Source organism: Catharus ustulatus, chromosome 2, assembly GCF_009819885.2.
Source record: "Catharus ustulatus isolate bCatUst1 chromosome 2, bCatUst1.pri.v2, whole genome shotgun sequence".
NCBI lineage: Eukaryota > Metazoa > Chordata > Aves > Passeriformes > Turdidae > Catharus > Catharus ustulatus.
In genome coordinates this window covers 785397-798702 of record NC_046222.1, presented here as the reverse complement: position 1 = coordinate 798702, position 13306 = coordinate 785397, and the positions used below count along the sequence as shown (strand labels likewise).

General features: G+C 51.8%; 1 protein-coding gene across 2 annotated transcripts in view; it reads right to left on the bottom strand.

Annotated features, from left to right (window-relative positions):
• Positions 1 to 12634, bottom strand: part of HUNK (hormonally up-regulated Neu-associated kinase) — a 37786-nt gene extending 25152 nt beyond the window's left edge. For both annotated transcript variants that reach the window (XM_033053302.2, XM_033053303.2), the window contains exon 1: positions 12386 to 12634. In XM_033053302.2, the coding sequence (XP_032909193.1) occupies positions 12386 to 12634 (249 nt within the window). The remainder of the gene's footprint in view (positions 1 to 12385) is intronic.
• Between the last annotated feature and the right edge of the window lie 672 nt (positions 12635 to 13306).

Here is a 13306-nt window from a genome sequence, read left to right as displayed (position 1 = left end):
CATTTCTTTTTCCTGCTTTCTCTCGTGAGAGAGCTGGAGAGGGACTTGGGACAAGGGCTTGGAGGAACTGGGCAAGGGGAATGGCTTCAAACTGCTCGAGGGCAGGGTTGGATGGGATATTGGGAAGGAATTCCTGGCTGTGAGGGTGGGCAGGCCCTGGCAGCTGTGGCTTTCCCTGGATCCCTGGAAGTGTTCACATCTGCACCTCCCCTTTGACATGAATGCCTTAGAATGGAAGGGTAAAACTAGAGGAATTGGGGCTTCCTAGAGTGTGCTAATAGCCAGGAGCCAATATTGCTGAGTGTGCTGTTGGGGGGAATGTGTTCCTGCCAGGGAAAGATGATTCTGATGACACAGCCCTGATGAAGAGATAAGGCTGAGCACCACACACCAGAGCTGCCTGGGTGAACTCGGAGCAGCATCGGGACCATAAACACCTGGGAGCTACATTCCTGACTACTCACATTAAAGAGACATCATTTAGTCATCAGATAAAGCTACAGGTAAATCAGAGCTTAATTTCACCATTTTTGAAAGCCTCAGGTGATTCACCAAGGAAACGGACTTAAATTAGTACATTCTTCCATCTAATGAGATGGAACCGAGCACAGAGGCTTGCACAGAGTATTTAGACAGCAAACCACGGGAGTTACTCTGGTGAGGACAAACAAATTCACAGGTTACAGAAACATGAGATACCACACTCCACGCTGGCAGCACAACACAATCTCTGCAAAAGTTAAAAAAAAAACCAAACAACTTGGAGTGGTAACAGCAGGAAGCAGCAATCTATTATTCATATTGGTAAGCCACCCCTAATTCACTGGCAGAAAAGAGCGTATTATACATGTCCACAGGTGCTGCCCTGCCTGAGCTCAGATGTGGAGGGGGAGCAACCCCCTGAACTCAGCAGACAGAGCCATGTGAGTACTGGAAGACCTTTCCACTATCCCCATAGAAAGAATTAGCTTTCTATGCCTTAAGGACAAACTTTTCCCTTAATTTTAACAGGTACCTCGTCAGGCATCCCACCAATCCCAGCAGACTGGGATTCACACCAGCTCTGAGTCACCTTTCCCCCTTCCAGACCCCTTCCATCAGGCCCAAGAGATCCCCCTGCACAGCTGACACAGCGGACCAAGGTGGAAACAGCAGATTTGTTCCAGCAATACCCTGTTCTAGGGATCAAACTCCACATGGAGCTAGCCCAGGGCTGACTTAGCTAAACATCCCTAATTTTGAGTTCATCCAGAGGCAGACCAAGGCAAGTGAAGACCAAATGTGTCAAGACACACTGAACACACAGAGCCTCCTGTGCAGTGTAGATGTGTGTGCATGCACCTGGAAATTTCATTCATGCAGAAGGAAAAAGCATTTGGTAGAGAAAATACTGTAGATGTTGGGTAATCATCAAACAAACACATTCGAGCTTTCACAGCCTACTCAAGACATGCCAATTACTCAGCTTTGCTCTCCCAAGCTTCAAGTAGGGGCTCTTTGTTTCTGCATCATGCCTATCTCCTGACTTGTGTTCCTGGCCAATACTGGCACAGAAATAAAAAAAATAAATGATAAAGCAAGTAATTACTCTCAATATGTAGCAACAGCGGCTCTTGACATTCTGCTTTTGGCTAAACCTCTGCTGTGTAAACAGATAAATGGTTTAGGTTATTCTGCCTTATGAGATACAAAGATGAGTAATAGCCCATATTTTTGGTTCCTGAGTCCTAGAATTATGTTGTTGGAATGAATTACTTTCCTGAAGGTTATGGTGCGACACGTCACATGAGCAACTGCTGCGTCTCTCCATCGCCACACCAAAACCATCCAAGTTGGGCTAAAGCACACACGGGTGAGGGCAGGCCAGCACCTCTTCTCCGTGGAGGAGAGGATGCAGAGCTGAGCAGCTGAAGCCCCAGCACGGGCACGTGTGCTCACCCAAACACGGGCACGTGTCCCAAACACCCGCACGTGTCCCACGGGCACGGGGACCGCTGCCAGCTCCTGCCTCGGGAGGGCTTGTGAATCTCAGGGAGAGAGAGCCGGGGGAGGCTGAAGCTGACTGGCACCAAACTGCACAAAAAACACTCGCAGCGAGGCCCCCAAGGAAAAAAAAAATAAACCTGAGAAGAAACAGTTTAAAGGACCAAATGTTGCCTGGAGAAATCCGCGAGCTGGAGCTGCTGCCACCAGAGAAAGACACACTTTGCATCCCCTTGGGAAGCAGCATGGAATTGCCACGAAGCAGGGAAGGAGGTCACACTCACCCTAGGGATGCCCCCATCCCCGTGTCCATGCAGGAGGCACCTGCCAACAACAAAAGGAGCTTCTGCTGCTCGTCCAAGCCATCCCCATCCCTCCTGCCAGCGATCTAAAACCCTGGAAAAGCCCCAGCTCAGGAGGCTGTGCTTCTGGAGACATTTGCTGTCCCAGAGGTCAGCTTAGCTCCTGGCCTGGATGCTCTGCAGCAGAGCTGAGTCCTCGAGGAGCCCAAGCCAAGAGGTCCTGAACAATGCCCATGTCAGACGTCTGCAAGAACAACTGCAGGAACACTTCCACTTCCAGCTCCGCAAATAATGTTCTGGCATGTTTAACTTTGCAGAGATCAGGGGACGGCGTGTGACCTTGCCAAACCAGGGTGTGACATTTCGAGGACTTGTGGAGAGCTTTCCCCACTTAGCCCAGCGCTTGGGCTGCTTCCTTCAGCAAATTCTCAGTCTAAGAGGGAGGCAGCTCCTGCTGGCTGCTGCCAAAGGGGGCTTCAGCTGAATTGAGAGGAAACTGGTTTGAGAAAGAATCCAGCAAGAACTGTGGGATTTGGCCAGGAGACCAACACAGCACAAGAGAAGCAACTTCAACTATTGGAGGGACGATTTCACTGTTGGAGGGACAACCCCCCGCCTTTATCCTCTCTATTTTTTTATTTTGTTTTTTCCCCCAGAGTCTCCTTCTGGCAGACCTGCCTGACATGGTGCCAAGCCAGGCAGCAGCACTCACTCCCAGCCCCATCCTGGAGCATCCTGAGCACTCAGAGCTGAAGGCAGAGAGAAGGCCTGAGACAGGAGAAAGAGACAAAGAGCCAGACCATGGAGATATTTTGCAGCCATTGGTACTACAAGTCTGTCTCCAGCTTTTTTCTCTTTGTGTGCCCAAGGCAGCAATAAATTCAGTTTCTTTCCTCCCTTATTTCCAGCCATAGCTGTCTGGCTTCACTTGCAGCTTGCTTTGTATTTACCACTGCTCTCACCACAAAAATCTGAGCTCTGTTTTCAAAAGCAGCTGGTGATTTTGGGTGGCCAATTCAAGTCATATTGAACAGACCTAACTCTGAAGCCTGCACAATTGTCAGCACAGTCCCAAAATCAACCCCTCTGAGGGCATCTCATTTTGGGCAGTCTCCCAGCCAGGCACAAAACAAGTTGTTCATCACAACCAAGGATCAGAAAATGCCAATTTCATTCTCTGGGTAGTTTGTTCTTTTCTCTAACTGTTAGAGCTTAGCAAATTTTCCAGGGCAGTGAAGGAATGCAGGTTTTTATATAGCAAGTTCCAGTATCTTAAGAAATAAATCACTGAAGAAAAGGGCATTTCAGCATTTGCTCTAATTGTAGTAAAATCAGCAATCAGAAAAGGTAGGGAGGGGTCACTGCTGCTAAGGTGTTTTCTTTCCTTCTGACAGCATAAGCCAAGAGTTTGGGGTGCAGCAACACACAAACCCAGCTGCTGCAGATGAGTCCAGGACAAATGTCTCAGCAGGCAGAAGGCCACTGGCTCTGCTGGCAGGCTAGACACAGCCAGGAAAGCTTGAAACCAGCCCCTGAGGAAACACAAACTCTTCCAGACCAGAAAGCAGCTCCGGGTACATTCACTCATGTACTTCACTCACTCGTGTACTTCAGGTTCCTGCTAGCCTGAAGGGAAAGAATCCCATTGCCAGGGGGGAAAAACAACATCCTGCCAACTCCCTACAGCCCAAACATGACAGCACCCAGCAGTGCAGAAAGGTATTCAGGAGGACTTCAGATAAGCAAAATGAGCATAAGGCCTCTTGATGCCACAGCCAACTTAAACATAATCCCTAAAAGCATAAGCAGGATGTATTTGGTAAAGTAAGGAAAGGTATTAATTACACCTGTCCAAAGCACTGGGGACTATTATTAGATTGTGCCAGTAATTAAAAAATCACGCTGAAGTTTTGGAAAGAGTTCTGAAAAGAGCTTCAGAACAGTCTGAGGTCCAAGAACTGTTTGTCGTAGTAGCTCACTGAAGCTCAAAATATTTAATTAAGAGAATGCTAAGCACTGACTCAATGATCTTCTGCAAGCACCTACACGAGGGAAAGATTTCTGATAAGAGAAAGCTCTTTAATAAAACTGAAATTAACATCCCAAAAGGTAAATTGGGTAAACTCAGGCTATTCCTCTTCAACATGCCTGTTACCTCACATGATATTTATGGGGAACTTTGTGCCATGTTCCACAGGCAAGTGTGATTGTCCTTCCCTGGACCTCTGCTCTGCTGTTTCCATAGAGCCAGCTGCTCTTTCCCTCTCCTCCTGTGCGTCACTCCCTGTTCAAACAGGGACAGACAGACACATCCTGACCTGTCAGCATCCCTGGAACAGCCAGACTTTTACAGCTCAGGGACCAGCAGGAGATGGTTTGGAGGCAAGTGGGGTGACATAACAGCCCTACCCAGCCACTCTGAAAAGAAACCCCCATAAAATACATTTTTCCCTTGGCTCTGCATGTCCAGAGCAGCAGCACTTTGTACCAGGCACAGATGCCACAGGGTCAGAGACCGCCTGGGAGGCAGGAACACAGAACAGCCTCATCCATGGGAAGGAACTTGGTTCATGGCTTATCTGGAGTGGGTCATGGTGAGGATCTGTCTTGCCTTTGGCAGAAAGAAATCAATTCCAGCAACCTCTCTTGGTCAGCTAATTAATGGTAACTGCAGCCGTGAGGGAGAGCAGCACAGTTTTACCTCCCTGGCCTCTGAGGATATCTACACAAGTCAGGAGAGATTATGCAGAGACTGATGAAAGTAGTGGTGGCAGAAAGCCAGGCACAGACAGACACGAGGATGCACTAAAAGGCTCCAAAAGAAATCCTTACAGAGCTTGTCAAAACCAGCCCCTAGGCCGGAGACATTTCCTGCAAGGCACAATCTCTGAGTGCCTGGGACAGATGGGCTTGCCTTGCCACTGACAAAGTGCAGGACATCCATCATGCACAGCTTTCCAAAATCTCCCTGCTTTTTCAGAAAAGGGCTTTTGGACCCCCATTCCTAAGGTGAGACTGACATGCCAAAACACTGGGGGAAAACTCTAAACTCAAGGTATGAGCAGCTAGCAGGGAAGATTTTCCTTGGGGAAAATGAGCCACAACTCGCCCTCCTAAGGCTGCTGCGAGCTTGCCCTGTGGCAGAGAGATGGATGGAGGGCTCAGGTTACCACTGGGGAAGCAGAAGCAGAGGAGTGATACCAAGGACATTCCTCCAGCAGCTTCCCACCTTCCTGGCTCTGTGATGTGTTTCCCATTAAACAGCCCCTGTTTCACATTTTAGCTGTCTTATGCAGAACTGGAGTCAGGCAGGCTAAGTGCCCCTAGCATTAAGGAAGGCTTTAAGGAAGAGAAAAACCAACAACCCAGTCCCTGTGAGCCACTGCTTTTGAGGCCCAGGTAATACCCTCCTTTGTAGTGATTTAAAGCACAGCAGATAAAACATTTACAACTGCCAGGAGCCAGCAAAAAGGTGTCTCCAATAAAGATTTTATATATAAATAATATGCTCTCTCCCTCAGCTCTGTGGACATTATTCACAGAAAACGAATTTATTCTCTGAAAAAAAAAAATGTTTCCATGACAATCTTCCACAACAGACAGAGAGCAAAGGAACTTTATTTTATATAACTTGGCTTTTTTTAGTTCTCTTTGTTGCAGTGGTTTTCCTCAGCGTGCCTCTGATCTCACATGGCGAATGAGATGCACCATGGGTGTAGCACCAAAGGTGTTGAACCCAGAGCCCAGGGCCAGAGCAAACACTGACAGAAAAGGAGACTTTGGTCAGTGCAGCAGCAGCTTTTGTTGATTTTTTTACAGGTGGATTCCCTGGGGAACCACGGTGGCTCCTTCCAGGCCCTTTCTATGAGCAGGAGGTTTGACCCTGCCCTTGGCCACAGCACAGGTCAGCACCCAGATGTGGCTGGGGTTCACTCAGTCAGGGGTGCCTCTGTCCAAGCTTCTCTCCTGCTGCAGAAAAGACAGCCCAGTTCTCTCCATCAGCACAACCTCCAGCCCACCACAACCACTCCATCCCCTGCAGGGAAACACAGCTCTCTCACTGAGCCATGCCAGAGGGAGGTTGGGGGTTTCTGCTCTTCAGTTCATCTGAAAATAACAGCTCAGCCAACCTGGAGCTGAAGGAGCCAAAGTGGGGCAAGCAGACCAGCACCAGCATGGCCCGAGTCCAGCCAGCTTGCTCTGGTGCACTTGTATCCCCCACTGCCAGGTGAGCACCAGCTCTGCAATCCCCCTAATTCATCTCCTGGCTGACATCCCCCCAGTTATTGGCTTTGGGCAGCTCTGATGCCTCTCCATAACCTTGAAGAACAGCAGAGTCAGCCGTAAACCCTCAGCTCGTTTCCGTGCCGCTGCTCAGACAGCACAGCAGCTTGGGGTGCAGGCAGACTGTCACAACTCAGTCACCACGAGGTTTGTCACCACTGCCTTCCTGCCAGGTTCACATCCTGGTGGAGAGCAAGTGCTGCCCATGAATAACCTCCCTTTTCCCAGCTCCTGAGGGCAGAGGGGCAAAGACAGCACATCTGCTGAAATGCAAGGAGCTGCAGCAGCATCCCGCAGGTCAGCAGTGTCAGAGGAGACACTGCACGATGCAGGGAGCAAGATGTGCTCTGATTGCCAGGACTTTCAGAGGGAACACATGCCTTTGGAAACGGGCATGCAGCTCTCCATGGCATTAAACAAGCTCAAACAACAAAACTTGCAGGAACAAACACTCGGATCCAGATGTGAGCGTCACCTGGTGTCAATTCAACCCACAACACTCGGCTTCCCTCCATCCTGCATCTGCCACTGAAAGGAACACAGTCTGCAGGAAAAGCAGCACATTGCTGACATGAGGCATCCTTAAAACTGCTGAATGCCAACTTGAAAGCAGATTATCTCAAGAGGATAAGGAACTGCTACACGCGCATCAGTTCAGCTCATTGCAGAACAAGTTGCAAGCTACAGCTGAAAAACATTAAGTCAATCTTTGTGGAAGTCAGGCTGGGCATTAATGAACAGGCTCCTGGCCTATCCCAGCTCATTCCTGCTCACACCCGCTGTGCAACACAGGAAAGGGAGAGAGGGAAGAGCATGGCTTTATACCCAGTTCTCACTTGGTTATTTTCCAGGTGAAACAGACTGAGCAGCTGGGAGCACATCAGCAGTCTGGCTTTGCCCTGTCTTCTGCTAAAGCTCTTGCAAGCTCCATAACACCTAGGAGGGAACAGCACACCGAGACAGCAGCCTGCTCCTGCTCCCAGCCAAGTCCTCAGTGCTGCCACTGCAACCACAACACTGCTCTGCAAAACATTTCCTGCAGGGCTGCACATCCACAGAAGTGTGCACAGAGCGGCTCGGGCACAAATCCTGGATCTGCACACGCTGACAAACCCCTGTGAAGGGAAAGGCTGTGAAAGCAAACACCTAGAAGCAAGAAAATGTCAAAATCCAGGCTGCAGAAACACCCTGGTTTTGTTTCCTCAGCGCATGTCATTAAGAGTGGCACATCATCCAGGTGCAACAGTTGGCAGCTGTTTAATAAAGGGGAACAGCATCCTGGGAAATGGATCCACAGTCAGTGCTTTTCTAAACAAGCTTTTTAAAAAAATTTTTTTGGATAGAGATAAAATTTGAAAACATGCTGAGGAGCAGGTAAAGATAAAATTGCTAACTAAACACAAGTGAGAGAACAAATACATCCAGGAAACTGATATACAAGTACCACTGGAGGAAGAGAATAAAAACAAACAGATCAAATTTCAAATTAAAATCCTGCAGCTTTACCCTCTGATGCCCTGAAAACAATTACACTTTTACCTGCAACCTCAACAATACCTGGGGGGGAGGAAGAAGAAAAAGGTTGAACTGAAAGACCTGCAAACACATCAGAAACTCAACTTTTTCCTGCAGTGAGGCCACTTGCTGTCCCATTTGCTTGGCAGGATGGCTGGAAAGTGACACCACACACACCCTCAAGGCCCCCAAAGCTCAGAAATTATAAAGACAGAGGTAAAGATCCTAGAACTGCACATGGCTATGTGCCCAATTTCCCAGGTTTTAAGCCAGTGCTACTGCTTGGGGAACTGGATTTTGAAATACAGACGAGGCTGACAGTCCCTCCCAGTGCTGAATTTCCCAGTGGAGAGCAGAGATGTCCCCAGGGGGGGAACAGCCACCCAGGGCATCGATGGAGCAACAGCCTCACCTGCCAAAAAAAGCCCTCAAAAAAACCCCAAACCACCAAGCCTCTGTTCCCTGACACCTGTGGTGAAACACACAGGGAAAGGGTGAATTTACTCATGGCAAAATTAACTCTGTCACACAAAGAGACATTTCCAGGTCTCTGCAGGGAGGCTGCTCTGCCCACCCACCCTGCACTTGCCTGGGAGGGGGCTCAAATATGCCTTTTCTTTTTATATTTTCTCTACCTCTTTAATAAAGAAATGCATTCTGAACGTGAACTCTTCTGTGAACAGGCCACTTGTAATATTAATTGCTTTGCCTCCATAGAAAAGCTGGTAAATTGTATTTTTAGCCACCGCTTCCCACTGTTGCAGAAAGCCTCTTGACTAAGTGTAACTAAAAACGTACCTTGTTCCAGCTCAACAATAGCACTGAAGAAAATTACAAACAAAGTTTTCCGTGGATGAGAAATCAAATGAGTCAATTTGCCTCAGTGATTTCTTTTTTTTTTGTAGTGCCAAAGACTATGCTTAAAAGCAGCTAAATATAATTTTGGATCAGGTTTGTTTACAGGAAATTTGGCTTAATGTATTGTCAATGTGTTGTCATTCCACAATGCTGGGACATCGCACTGGGGTCTGCAGCAGAAAACAGAACAGATAACACAGAGTGTGATAACAGAGCCTCAAATCACCCCACCACAGTGATGGCAACGTACTCTGAGCTCCCTAAGAATGCAAAAAATAAGTGTATTTTTATAAAAATAGACCTCTTTAAAAAAAAAAATCTCTTTATAAAGGTGAGCTCTCTCCTTAGCCTGATCCCCACCAGCCAGTGAATGACTTGGAACAATCCAAGAGGATGTTGTGCCCAGGCTCCCAAAGTCACCCAAACACAGCTCACTCAGCAGGGCTTCAGAGCCACAAATGAAAGCTAAATTGGCTTGCTCTTCATAGAGGAGCTGTGTTTCCTTAGGATTAGCAATGAACACTGCCTGAGTCGAGCTGACAAATCAGCCCTTTACCCCAAAATGTCAGATCACAGGCTGCGATATTTCATTCAAAAGCCACAGAAAGAATAATCTGCCCAACATTCTCCTGCGCTCAGCTAAAATGCACTTAATTGCATCAGGCCCCACCAAGGGGCTTTTTCAAGCCCAGCAAATAATAACATGGCACTTGGGGCAGCACAAACCACGAGCAGCACGGTGAGAGGTGTGGGTTTGAAGTCCAAGGGTACAAACCTGGGGAGGGAAAGCTGGAAAATCTCAGCTGGTGGGAGCTGCTGAGTGCCATCCCACACAGGTCATACCAGCCATCAGCTGCCCTGCTGCCATCCCATCCTCTTGAGGACCTTCCCAGCTCCCAGGAATGTCAGGGTGAGGGAATGGCAGATTGTTGGCACTCTCTTGGCATCGCCTCGGCCGTGTACAATGCCTTGTGGCAGGGCCAGCCTGGCTGGGGGTTCATTAATCCACGGATTTCATTCCCAAACACTGCATTTTCTGACACAATAATGTGCATTAACTCTTCTGGAGTTGCTGAAGTCTGCTGCAAATCAAAACCTGTTTGGGCCCCCCCTGCTGAAGGGTGACATTTCAGTCACCACGAGGGACCGGGCTGTGCCAGAACAGCTCCCAGACAGACTCTGCTTTGCCAATCTGATTGAATTTAGGCAATGCCCAGGCTAAAACCATCCAGGCTGGTCCATCAGATCCAACCTGGGGTGAAACCCTCACGTGGGGGCACATGGGATGGAAAGCATTCCCCCTCACTCAGAGAGCACCTCACCTGGAACAAATCCTTGATAACTCTTATCTCCTGCCATTAACTCCAACTGCTTGTCCACAAACAGCTGGAATTGGAGAGGTGGATTTCTGGGAAGGTGCACGTTGGATTAGTCAGTTTGAAAGTGTGTGACTGATCCTTCACCCAGTGCCAGCGAGTGCCACAGCACAGGGTCAGGTCAGACAGAGCTTGGAGATCACCCTGCCTGCCCTCAGGGATGGACACAGTGGAAGGAAGCGTGACTTGTTGAGTTTGTGCTTGTCACTTTGTCACGGTGTGTGTTATTTGAGACACCGGGGGAGAAAAATCCCGAATCAAGCAGCAGACCTGGAAGCTGAGACAAGAGGTGTGTGTGGTGGGACTTTTTTATTTTTTCCCCTGTTAACAGACTGAGATAAATGTAGCAAACCCAAAATGTGGAGGTGGGGAGGACGTGTGTGTGCATGTGCCTTTTATCAACCGCAGGATCATTGGATGTTTCTGTTACCAAGGAGAAGCACACGCTTGGTAACAGAGGAGAGCAACATTCTTTATTTTTGCATTCCTACATGATAATATTCACAAACCTTATCATTTTTCACATGATGAGATTCTCAGAGCCCTATATTAAATTTCACTCCGTGACAAATTTACTGGAATGAAAAAATAACTACCCGAGAGTGCAAGAATGCAATCACCGACAGCGGCACGTTTGCAGTGCTGCTGGAGCTGGAGGGAATTACACCGCACACAGCTCCGGGGAGGGAGCTCGGATACAGGAGAGACACAAGTCCAGAGCTCGCAGAATCCCGGAGTCATTGGGGCTGGAAAAAAGCTCAGAGCTCACCCAGTCCAAGCTGTGCCCGACGCCCACCTTGTCACCAGCCCAGAGCGCTGTCACCTTCAGTCCTTCCTTGGACACCTCCAGGGATGGGGACTCCAAACCTCCCTTCCCATGGGGAAATTCCTGCTGGTGTCCAGCCTGAGCCTCCCTGCCCAGCCTGAGGTCATTCCCTCTCCTCTTGTCCCTGTTCCCTGGAGCAGAGCCTGATCCCCCCGGCTGTCCCCTCCTGTCAGGGAGTTGTGCAGAGCCACAAGGTCCCCCCTGAGCCTCCTTTTCTCCAGGATAAGCAAGCCCAGCTCCTCAGCCGCTCCTCACGGCACTCAGAAGTTGTGTGGATGAACAAGAGCAGCGCAACTCTTTGTCGGGGGCTCCGGGGGGCTCGTCCTTGCTCGATTTACTGCCCAGCCGAGCCCTTGCTGCTCTTGATAACGCTGTGACCTGTCCTAAGTGATGGGTAAGAGCCTCCGACGAAGGGCTCTGAACAAAAACCAGAAAGCAGAGACCCTGCTCGGACTTTGCCAACCAGCACCCTGGGAAGAGCCATCCGGGATGCGTCTCCACCAGCAAAGCCATTTGCCGTGCGCTGTACCAACAACTTGGGACGGCCGGACCGTGCCCCCTCCCGCAGCATCTCCCATCGCCAGGTGCGCGACAAGTACCTGTGCGTACCCACGCGCGATATGTCGCGACTGGACTGCGCACAGCAACACGAGTCTCACCAAAAAACCCCGCTTGTCTCACCAGAAAAAGCCAGCAAACAAACGGGGGGAAGGCAGATGAAGAGAAGATTTAAAATTAAAGAAAAAAGAGACAGGTCAAGGCAGCCGAAGTAGCGCAAGAGGAAGGCGAGACGGCAGCCGCGGAAAGCTCGGCGGGCACGGGGGGAGCGCCCGGCGGAGCTGCGGAAAGTTGGGCGCCGAGGGGGACTCCTCCATCCTCCGGGGGACTGACTCTTCCATCCTTCGGGGGGCTCCTCCATCCTTCGGGGGGCTCCTCCAGCTTCCCGGGGGGCTCCTCCATCCTCCCGGGGGCTCCTCCATCCTACCGGGGGGCTCCTCCATCCTCCCGGAGGTTCCTCCATCCTACCGGGGGGCTCATCCATCCTCCCGGGTGGACTCCTCCATCCTCTCAGGGTGCTCCTCCAGCTTCCTGGGGGGCTCCTCCAGCTTCCCGGGTGGACTCCTCCACCCTCCCGGGGAACTCATCCTCCCGGCCAGCAGGGACTCAGCACATCCCGCTCCCCAGCCACCCCCCGTTCTCCCCCCGTTCTCCCCCCGGGGGGCTCCCGGCGGGCGCGGTACCTTCTCTCCGGTGAGCACATGCAGCCCCTCGCGGACCTTGGCGAAGGAGCCCTCTCCCAGCTTCCTGCCGATCAGGTAGTTGCCGACCCTCTTGGTGTGCTGGAAGTCTCGGAGGCGCTCCCGGGGCGCGGCGGCGCTGAGCCAGGCGGCCAGGAAGGAGCCGCCGTCCGCCGCCGCCCGCCGCGCCTCCCCGCCCGCCGCCACGGCCGCCGGCTCGCCCAGGAGCCCATCGCCCGCCGCCGCCGGCATGCCCGGCTCTGCAAGGCTCTGCGCGGCTCTGCGCGGCTCCGCTGCCCGGCTCTGCCCTGCCCTGCTCCGGCCGCTGCCCCCGGGGCGCTCCCCGAAGCGGCGGCTGCGGCTGCGGGCGGGCGGGGGCCGGCGCTGGGGCGAGCCGAGGTGCCCCGGGCTGCCGCCCCTCCTCGGAGCCGGCGCCTCCCCCCGGTGCCTCCTCCCCGCTCCAGCCTCACGCCGGCAGCGGGGCAGGGGGCGGAGGGAGGGAGGGATGGAGAAGGGAGGGGGAGCGGGCTCGCTCGGTTTGAATTTGCGGTAATTCAATCCGCTCGCAGGCGGCGGGAGCAGCTGCCGCGCAGACCCGGCGGCCTGGGGGTTTGTCCCCCCGGCATCCCAGCGCATCCCTCTCCCGGGAATTAACCCGGCGCCCCCGGGCGCGGCTCGTTCTGCGTGTGGCTCTGCCTCGCTGCTGCTCGGGAGCAGCTTTTGTGCTGCTTTTCCCCACCTCCCTCCTAGAGCACGTCCGAGTCCTGCTCGCCGCCGTGTCGGGAAGGCGCGGTGGCCGCCGCCGCTCCGGCGGCTCCGTTCCGCTCCCTCCCCGCTCCTTCCACCGCCGCTTCCCCATCCCCATCCCGCTGCCGGCATCTCCCGAGCGCTCCCCCGCCGGGCACCCGAGCCCAGGGGACTGTC